The sequence below is a fragment of the Cheilinus undulatus genome, linkage group 3, assembly GCF_018320785.1.
Source record: "Cheilinus undulatus linkage group 3, ASM1832078v1, whole genome shotgun sequence".
NCBI classification, from domain to species: domain Eukaryota; kingdom Metazoa; phylum Chordata; class Actinopteri; order Labriformes; family Labridae; genus Cheilinus; species Cheilinus undulatus.
This window is the reverse complement of record NC_054867.1, coordinates 53,747,748-53,758,775: the sequence shown is the minus strand read 5'-3', so window position 1 is coordinate 53,758,775 and position 11,028 is coordinate 53,747,748. Positions and strand designations below refer to the sequence as shown.

General features: G+C 36.7%; 1 protein-coding gene across 2 annotated transcripts in view; it reads left to right on the top strand.

Annotated features, from left to right (window-relative positions):
* chd6 (chromodomain helicase DNA binding protein 6) overlaps positions 1-11,028 on the top strand; it is a 124,206-nt gene that overhangs the window by 59,571 nt on the left and 53,607 nt on the right. The window contains exons 5-9 of one of the 2 annotated variants that reach the window (XM_041783748.1): positions 1,155-1,308; positions 3,199-3,348; positions 5,777-5,842; positions 6,012-6,070; positions 10,863-10,980. In XM_041783748.1, the coding sequence (XP_041639682.1) occupies positions 1,155-1,308; positions 3,199-3,348; positions 5,777-5,842; positions 6,012-6,070; positions 10,863-10,980 (547 nt within the window). The remainder of the gene's footprint in view (positions 1-1,154; positions 1,309-3,198; positions 3,349-5,776; positions 5,843-6,011; positions 6,071-10,862; positions 10,981-11,028) is intronic. The other variant, XM_041783749.1, reaches the window with a different exon arrangement.

The following is an 11,028-nucleotide window of genomic DNA, read 5'->3' as shown; positions in this document are numbered from 1 at the left end:
GTATGAGCCATAATACGTATCAAAACTTTCCATCCTTGCCTTTGAAGATGATGTCATCAAAACCTATAAAAATTTCATCCATGCCTTTGAAGATAATGTAATCCTTTGCAGCTTATAAAACATTCCATCCATGTCTTTGAAGTTATTGTTATCCTTTGTAGCTTATGAATCATTCCATCCGTGCCTTTAAAAATTATGCCATCAAAGTTTACAGAACATTCCATTCATGCCTCTGAAGATGATGTCATCAAAGTTAATAAAACATTCCGTTCATGCCTCTGAAGATGATGTCATCACAGTTTATAAAACATTCCATTTATACCTTTGAAGATAAGGCCAGCCTTTATAGCTTAGGAACATTTCATCCATGCCTCTGAAGATGATGTCATAAAAGTTTATGAAACATTCCATTTCATGCCTTTAAAGATGATGTCATCAAAGTTTATAAAACATTCCATCCATGCCTCTGAAGATGATGTCATCATAGTTTATAAAACATTCAATTCATGCCTTTGAAAATGATGCCAACCTTAGTAGCTTATGAAACATTCCATCTGTCTCTTTGAAGATGATTTTATCTAAGTTTATAAAATGTCCATCCTTGCCTTTAAAGGTGATGTCATCCTTCAGTGCTTACCGTACAATAATGTTTTTATAATGTCAGATTGGAGGTCCTTGGGCTATGTAACATAATGTACAAACACTGCACTTATGTTAATTCCTGTCATTCTGTTTTAAATGCCTGAGGTTAAGTTTGTTATGTATTTTAGGGCTGATAAATAATGATATCCTATAGGATACCACCTCACATACTCACCAATACCAAATCCTTCATTCCAGGCTGTTTTAAATTTATTTCTTATCATTCAAACAAGCATCTTCATAGTCCAAAGCTTGCTTCAGTTCTGCAGCAGGTTGATTTGGGTGATGTTCCATTCATTGTCTTATAGATGAGGAATAAACTGTTCTAGAGAGATTTAAACAAAGTGAAGGTGTTGTATTTTTCCTGGTACATCTCTCTGTCTCCACCAGCTCACTGTAAATCCTCTGTGAGTTCTTCTGTAAAGTTTTTCATCCTCTGGTTCAGTGAGAAGACTCTGCTGCAGGCTGCTAGAGCTGATAATTACTCTTCTTCTTCCTCTTCTTCCTCGTAGAGATCCTGGCGCGGCACCGGTGGAGAAGAAGAAGAAGGGGAAGAGGAGAAACGTGGAACTGGCTGTCCAGGAGGGGGCCGAGAGTGACGACACTACCTCAATGTCAACCCTCAACATGGGAGGAGACGACAGCCAGGACCCCCTGGATAACGCGGTGAGTGACAGAGACGCCAGAAAACAGGATTAAACAAGGGCTGATGGTTTACAATTAAGCCTGTTTATGGCAAAATGAGTGGCTCGTGGCTACTTAGTAAAAAAATCTGCATTTTTTATCTCTCTGCCATTATTCCAACACATAAAATCTAACAATCTTTCCTTTGTGTTAACTATGTTTGTTGGCGACTTTTGAAAAAGGGTGTGGAACTAGTGAGGAGTGTGGAAAACCCCTTGCTTCACTAATATTCCATCCTCTGCCTTTCATTCCATCCTTTGTAGCTTGCAAAACATTCCATCCATGCTTTTGAGGATGATGTGTCATAGCTTATAAAACAATTCATCATTTCCTTTGAAGATGATATCCATTATAGCTTTTGATACATTTCACCCTTTTTTTTGGAGATAATGTCAGTAAATCTTATCAAAACATTCTTTCTATGCCTTTGAGGATTATATCATTCTTTATAGCTATAAACATTCTATCCTGTCATTTGAAGAATATGTCATTAAAGTTGATGCAACATTCCATCCTTGCCTTCCAATCAACATGAAGTTATCAAAGTTCATTTGACATTCTATCCTTGCCTTTGAAGATGTAATTAAAGTTTATTCAACATTCCATCTGTGCTTCTGGAGATGATGTCCTTAAAGTTTATACAACATTCCATCCTTGCCTTTGAAGATGATGTCATCAAAGCTTATAAAACATTTCATCATTTCCTTTGAAGATGATATTCTTTATAGCTTTTGATACATTTCACCCTATTTTTTTTTTTAAATAATATCAGCAAATCTTATCAAAACATTCTCTCTGTGCCTTTGAGAATGATGTCATCCTTTATAGCTCATTAAACATTATATCTTTGCCTTTGAAGATGATTTCCCTAAAGTTTGTACATTCCATCCTTGCCTTCCAATCAACATGAATGTATTTTCATGTTGATTGTTGAAAACTGAAGTGCAGTGAAAGAATGTTCTAGAATAGGGGTCATCAAGTGAGTTTGCACAAGGGCCAGATTTAGTCTTGACAGAGACTCTGGGGGGTGGACTTTCAAATAAACAAAAATTAAAAAATATTTTGACCTAATGAGCATATTAGTATTTTTTTTTTCAAATCCCAGAGAATGGGCCCTCCCCAGTTGTGATTAAGCACCAATACTATCACATTTTTGACACTTTTCAATCCCTTTTCATGACTTCATTTGGCTATTCCTCCAACCTTTGTTGCTACTCTTAACTCATTTTGATATTTTTTACACTTTTTTTCGTCTTTTACCAATTTTTGCTACAATTTAACCTCTTTCACCACTTTTCCTGCCAATTTCTGTCCCTTTAACACATTTTGCCACTGTCTAACCCCTTTTCACCACTTTATCTGGCCCTTTTTGCAGCATCCCGCCAGTTGTAACCCGTTTCTTTTTAAATGTATGTTGCAAATATTGACTAATAATGGCTGAGAAGTGAATATCTGTGAAAACAGATCAAATGGTAAGTGGTTCTAAAATGTTTTCAATATTAATTGTATTTGGGTAGGGTTTACCAGCTGCAGACATTTAAAGCCAAAGGATACGATTAAAACCACAACATCTTCATTTCCTCCTTTTCTGAATATAATGATCTTCTGGGGGCCAGATATGAAGCTTTGGGGGGCCTGATATGGCCGCCGGGTCGCCAGTTGATGATCAGTGTTCTAGAAGGTTTAATTATTTGTTTAATTATCTGTGTGTTTTAATTGAACAAAGATTTGACTGAAAAGTCCAAGAAGCATATTCAATTTCTTCTTGTTTTCCTAAAGCTTTTCCTTTTCTGCCATATTTTCTTGCTTGATCTTCTTCCAACCTTTCCCTCATTTCTAACTTTCTTCTCGTCTTCTCCCTTTGTTCCTCAGAAGCGGCGTTCAGGACGTCAGGTCAAAAGGCGGAAATACAATGAAGATTTGGACTTTAAGGTGGTGGACGATGACGGAGAAACGATCGCAGTTCTTGGAGCTGGTCGGATATCAGCGCTCAACGCCACGGCGCTGGCGTGGCAGGCGGAGGTAAACGCTGACCCTGACTGGCTTTCCTTGGAGAATTTTTCCCTTTTTGAGCAAACTTTGCCCTCTTCTTTCAGTTTAGTTTATCTATTTATCTGGAGACAGCATGCAATGACATTGATTATTCATACAAAATAAATGAAAACATGGTTGTATCAGATTTAGTGAGTCACTAATTTCCATCTGTTGAAACAAAACATACATAAACGTCCCAAAAACAAGAGCAGACACCTGACAAGACCACAGCTGACAAGACAAAGTACAAAAAATACACTGTTGATCATTATAGAGGGTGTTAAATACAGTAAGTCCTGCTATGGACAAATTGTATAAATGCAAGAATGTCGTCTTAAATTTTCACAGACGTATTTAAAGGCTAAGGCCTAACACACTAGATAAATAAAACCATAAATAAACCCTATTTATGAGATATATAAAGTGGCGAGCATTATCATAAAAAACGAGATACCATAGCAGTAATATAGAAACACAGGAAGTCAATAGATATGTCATGACCACTACATATTGGTAACATTAAGCAGTGCCTAAAACATGACATTAAGATAAAAGAGTAACTAAAATTCATCAGTAGCATTATGAGCTACCAAGTTTTAGTAGCTACATTAAAAATGACCAAGGTACAAAAGCAGCATCATTAAAATATATATATATATATATATATATATATCTATATATAATAACTGCGTGACCAAGTAACCAGAATGAAGACTACATTCTAGTGACCAGGATACTAATTCAGATCAGGCTGCAGGTGAACACATCTGAGGCAGTAGGTGTGAAGAGAAACTCGCAGCTGTATAAGAGAAGGCTGACTGAGAGAGGGCAGAACTACGTCTCTTCTCTTCTTTCTTTTCTTTTCTTTTTTTATTCTACCATTCTTTGCTTTCTATTTGATTCTTTCTCTTTTACTTTTATTTTCCTCTTTTTTCATTCTTTTATGTCTTTTTCCTTTCTTTTCGTTTTTATTCTTTTTTATTTCTTCATCACTTTGTAGTCATTCTTTGATTACTTTTCTTGATTTCTTTCCTTTTTTTCATCTTTTTTAAATTTTTTCTTTTCTTCATCATTATTTCATCTCTTTCTTTATGTTTTACTTTACTTTTATTTTTATTCTCTCTTTTTTCCCTTACCATTTTTAATTTTCTTTGGTCTGTGTTTTTTCTTTTCCATTTTTTAACATGATTTTTATTCCCACTTTTTTCTCTGAATTATTTTAAATTTCTTTTATCAGTTCTTATTTTTGTTTCTTTCCCATCTCTCCTCATGCACTATTTTGTTTTGTTTTCTTGTCTTTCTTTTTTACTGTTTCTTTTTTTACTGTTTCTTTGCCTTTTTATTCTTCTTTCATTTTTCCTTTCAATTTTATTCTTTATTTTGTTTTTTATTCTTTCTTTTCTTCCCTTTTCTTTTGTTTTTAATTTGCCATTCCTTTATTTTGTTTTGTTGTCTTTTCCTTCTTTTTTCCAGTTTTTGTTCTTTCCTTCCTTATTCTATTTCGATTTCTTTAATCATTTTTCTCATCATCACTTTTCTTCCTTTTGTTCTTGCTTTTTTCATTGTTTATTTTCTTTTGTCCATCATTTTATTATTTCATTTATTTTTATTTTATTTTCTTACCCCTCTTCTTTCTTCATTACCATGTTTTCATTTTTTTCTGTTTTTATTTCAGTTTTTTCTTATTCTTGTCATTTTCTGCTTGATCTTTTAGTTGTATTGATTAATAGATTATTTCTGTTGATATCAAATTTCTATGTTTTGAAAAGCTAAAAAGTTTTTTTACAAGTTAGAAAATCTGTCAGCCTAATTCTTTGGTTTGAACTTTGAAGGCTGTGTTTCATTTTAGTAAATTTCACAGCAGAAAGGCTACACATTCCTTCAAAAAATCTACATACAGTTCAGGAAAAAGTTTTATTTCAAAGGTCCATCATACCATGACTAATGTTTTTATCCCATCCCATCTCATCAATCTGAAAATAAAATTTTTACATCAGATTCCTTGAAAATCAACAATCTAATTTTTGCCCACCAACATCTTATCTCCATCAAAGATTGATGATTGTTGAACATTTATCCTCATAACTTTGGTTAATGAGTAAATTATTGTCATATTTAAAGAAGATAAAAGTCAAATTTAACAAAAGAGCACATTTACAGTCAGCTTTATTGACTAAGTGCTACATTAACAGCTCTTTAACATAATGAGGTTTCAGCGCTTTTAATAATCCATTTTCGGTCAGTTTAGTTGAAGTGTTGCTGCAGCTCTGATTAAATAACTTCATGAAGGTTCAGAAATGTTGTAGATCTTTTGAACCACTGATATCTTCGTCATTAAAGCAGTTGTTTAGATAAAGCTTTGGTTTGAATGCCGGCGTCTCCAAACGCCTTCATCTCCTCTCTCCATCTCCCTCAGGAGCCTCCTGAAGACGAAGCCAACATCATTGAGAAAATTCTGTCGGTCAGAACGGCGAAGAAAGAGGTGGGAAACAAAACACTCCTACCGCCAGACACGGACGTTTACACGCATTAATGAATGAATGATTGAATGGATGGATGAATGAATGGAGCTTCTCTCCTCCATTCAGTCTTAAACCCTCTCTGCTGCTCCTCTTCATCTTTTTATTCCTCCTTCTCTTTATCCTCCTTAGACTTCATCAGAGGACCAATCAGAGGACAGAGAGGAGTTCTACGTCAAGTACAGAAATTTGTAAGTCTGTTGTAATTACAGAAACAACCCGGTGCTAAAAATTGCTGAAAATTTCTTTGTGGTTGCTACGTTTCTCGGTTGCCATTCACTGACGAGTTCACAAGATAAGATGTAATTTATAACCAGTGAGACATAAAGACAGGACAGTAAACACCAACAAAGCTCTGTTTTCTCAGCTATTACTAACATTAAAACCTGGTGGTGGGCATTTTTCACGTCTCAGAATCTTCCCCAAAAATCAGGGAGGTGACTTTTATCAGATTTTCTTCATCATGTGAAATGTATCCATGAAAAGAAACTGGGGTTTTACTGTCTACAGTCGTGAGCCCAGTGGCTGTGATACTCAACACGTGGCTCTTTTCAGCCTTACTCAGACGATAATTCCCCCCAGAAAACCTTAAGAAGGGAAATTTTGACCTCTGAATGAACCCTTGAAGGCCACATCAGTCTGTTTTTCCCCACTGTTTTAAAGTTGGCTTTAAATGTCAAATTTGATTGTCAAACTTTACTTGTTGTCTGTATATTTCCATCAGATGTGCGCAAGAAAGAACATGACGGATAAATATCATTGATTTTACAGAAAAGGGACAAAACTGGCTCTTAGCTTGACTTTGTACCGGGGATATTTGTGTAGGTTGAGGTCTAAACTAGCGTTGTGTAGAGCAGTTGTTCTCAACGTTGGGGTCAGGACCCCATTTGGGTTCGTGAAACACTGAGAGGGGGTGTCCAGATGCCTTAAAGAAACTAGGAATATTGAAATACTTTACACCAATTTTGCCAGATTTCAATCTGTTGTCATCACTTTTTTCCCCCACCTATTTTGCCAACTTAAACACATTTTTGCCACTTAGAACCCATTTTTGTCAGTTTTAAACCCTTTCCACCACTTTTTCCCCCTTTTCTGCCACTTCTAAACCAATTTTTTCTACATTCTGACTATTGTAAGCTCTGTTGACCCATTGTTGCCACTATTAACCCCTCTTAACCACTTTTTAGACCACATGTCACAATTTATTATGCCCGTTTTTGCCACTTTAGCCCGTTTCTGCCTATTTTTACCTTAGCTAACCCTTTTCTGCCGGTTTATATCAATTTTTCATCCCATTTCACCAAATTTCCACCTATTTTTGCTACTTTAATGCCATTTCAGCCACTTTTGAATTCCCTTTTACCACTTAATATGCCAGTTTTTGTCAATATTACCAATTTTTGGTTATTTTTTTGCCACTTTTAGCCAATTTTTGGCACTTCTAACCCATTTCTGCTACTTTCAAACTCCAGTTTCATCACCTTTCCCATCATTTTTTACCATTATTAACCCAACAGTAGGGTTAACATTTTTAAGAGGGCTACTTACTGCACAAATAAATTTAAAAGATATTTGTTTCTTTGATAAGAGTGGTTAGGATTTAGGTTAAATATAAAATACCACAGCTTAACTTTACAATGGACCATGATTTTGCTGGCCCCCTGTTTGGCTGGGCCATTGTTCCCCCCCCCAGACGGCCTTGTCTCCACATGACTATTCTAGAATGTGCATGGCCGTGTTCAGCCACCTTCAGGCACAGTGGGGGTCCCTGGTCTTTGACAGCTTTATTTTGGGGGTCGTGGGCTGAAAAGGTTGAGAACCCCTGGTGTAGAGGAACAGATTTTGATTCAGCATTTTTTTTGTTCAAAATCTGACTTCTTTGCTGATGATGTCTTGATGTTTGTCAGCTTTGTCAGACACTGAAATGTTTTATATTTTTATTCTTTTACCTCAAGATAAATGTCAAATTTCATTTATCCAGTATTGGTGTTTCGTAACGATATTTGGAAATACAGTGCATTGTTTTCACTTAATTGACTCACTGGTAAACTCCCTCCCTACCTGACTTCTCTCTTATCTATAAACATCTTACCACATACTTCCAGATCTCAGACCTGGATCACTTTAAAAACCCCAAGGTTTAGAACCGAATGGGGCGGGACTGCTTTTAGTGTTGCTGCACCCACTATGTGGAATAATTTTCAATTGACAGCTAGATTGCCCTCTTTGGTCTCATACAGCGTTTTTAAAGAGCTTGTGTCTGAACTATATAAGGAAGGTAATTGCAGCTGCTTTAAATTGTGATTTACAAATCATGTGTTTGCAAATTGTATATGCGTTTATTAATGCAATTGTAACTGTGTTAACCACGCACATGTTTTTAATTCTGCATTGTATTGTATTGTATTGCTGCAGGGCACCCCTGGAAAAGAGACCTTGTTCTCAGTGGGTTTTCCCCTGCTAAAATAAAGGATAAATAAAAGAAAAATTAAAAGAAAAATCTTGCCAGATGGAGAAGTGCAATTTGCCACTCCAGAGAAGGCGTCTCCACTGCTCTAGAGTCCAGTGGCGGCGTGCTTAAGACCACTGCATCCAACGCTTTGCATTGCATTTGGTGATGTATGGCTTGGATGCAGCTGCTCGGCCATGGAAACCCATTCCATGAATCTCTCTACCACTGTTCTCGAGCTAATCTGAAGGCCACATGAAGTTTGGAGGTCTGTAGCCATTGACTCTGCAGAATGTTGGCGACCTCTGTGCACTATGCGCCTCAGCATCCGCTGACCCCGCTCCGTCGTTTTACGTAGCCTACCACTTCATGGCTGAGTTGCTGTTGTTCCCAATCACTTTCACTTTGTTATAATACCACGCTGGAATTCACTGAGCTCCTGAGAGCGACCCATTCTTTTACAAATGTTTGTAGAAACAGTCTGCATGCCTAGTTGCTTGATTTTATACACTTGTGGCCATTAAAGTGATTGGAACACCTGATTTCAATTATTTGGATGGGTGAGTGAATACTTTTGGCAATATAGTGTATGTCTAATAGTCTTTCATGTAAGATCCAGTGTTTTCCTTGCAGCATTCTCTTTTTTTTAATCTAAAAATGAAGGATATCTGGTTTTGAAACTGTTGGTAATAATTAAGGGATTGTAGCAGCTTAACTCAAATAAATGTAGCACAGGAATAGTCATTTTTAATTGATACAGACATTTCTAAACTTCTACATATTGCACCTTTAACTGTGTAAATATAGACATGACTAAAGAAACGTTCCTAAAGTATTCCCATGTGACTCTAACGTTAGTCCTTGTCGCCACCGTGCACACTCACACCCTCAGCCGTGGTTGAAGTCGACCTGCTGGGTGAAAACACGCCTTTGCTGGAGCTGCTTCATTTTTACTTTTTTATGACATTGATCCCTCCCAGCGGAGTCGACTCTGCACACATGAGCTGTTTTATTATCCGTTTACTCTCCAGAGTCGCTAAAGTGTTCTCTGAGAGTTTTTCATCCTCTCACCGAGTCCGACGATCTCAGGGGATTCTCCTGTTTGTGTTCCAGCTCTTTGTTTCTTTAAGAGTCGTCCTACACACATGCAGTATATACCACCATTATTATGATCCTAATTTACTCCCAGGAGTCATGAATTATACATGAGGACATCAAACTGATCTACTTTTATTTAAATTAATGTATTCATGAGCTGTAAAGTTTAAGAAAAGTCCTCACAGTTTCATATTCTACACAAGTCACAGTATGGAGCATGTGCTCTACTATAAACACTTAATATTTGTACATTTAAGGATTTATTCTATATGTCAGCCAAAAACTGTAGTCAGGACATTTAGAGCTTCTTTAACAGCTTGTCTCCATCATGGTGTCATAAACACGCTTTTAAAAGACACACTGATATACTAGTAGCTAATAAATCTTTTAGGATGCTGGTAAGATTAAATGAAAGCTGGGGGTCTAGACTGGCCGGCATGCGAAAGGCAAGGATGGAATGTTATATAGCCTTCAAAGGATGACGTCATCTTTCTAAAGGCATTAAAGGATGACATAATCAAAGGCAAGGATGGAATGTTATATAGCCTTCAAAGGATGACGTCATCTTTCTAAAGGCATTAAAGGATGACATAATCAAAGGCAAGGATGGAATGTTATATAGCCTTCAAAGGATGACGTCATCTTTCTAAAGGCATTAAAGGATGACATAATCAAAGGCAAGGATGGAATGTTAAATAAGCTTCAAAGGATGACATCATCTTTCTAAAGGCATTAACGTATGATAACATCAAAGGCAGAGGAAGGAATTTTGGTGAAACTGGGTATGATCGTTGCCCTTTTCTCTCCATTTTCCCCAAATAGTTGGTAAAAGTTGACAACTTTTGAAAAAGACAGGCCTGCATGAAAGAGGCATAGATGGAATGTTTTATAAGTTTTGATGACATCATCTTTCTAGAGAATATCAAAGGCGTTAAAGGATGACGTCATCAAAGGCAGATGACAGAAGGTTGGAGAAGCTTGCGATGTCTCTGGGATTTTTGGCAACTTTTTGAAAAAGTTGCCCACAAAAGACAGGCAACATGAGGAAGAGATTGTTATGTGTTCTAGCATTGATGGAGAAATACCGAATCATTGGTGTAGCTTGTTAGGGATGAGCTAGGAGGCTAGTCGTGCAGCCATAAGGCTCTTTCTCCCTCATGTTTGCAAATTCTCAGATAAAATTGAATCCCTGTTAAGATGTTGTTTAAACTGAGCTTTTAAAACTTTTCAGAGGAGAGATGAAAAGTTTTTGAGACATGAAACCACGTCCACTTTGGATCAAAGCTAGAACCTTTACTGAAACTGCCCCTCTCTGATGCGCTGGTATTTACACTGTAGAGTGAGAGTTCTCTACTATAATTTATTTATTTATGACTATCATGATATGTTTCACCAAATTAAAACTGTGCTGTTATATTTGTATTTGTTTTTTCCAGTTCCTACCTTCACTGTAAATGGGCGACCCTGGAGGAGCTGGAGAAAGACCCCAGAATTCACCAGAAAATCAAACGCTTCAGGACCAAACAGGCCCAGATGAAACACCTCTTCACTGAGGTAATATTTCATCTTTATTACGCCCATAAGAAGAATAATTCCATGCAG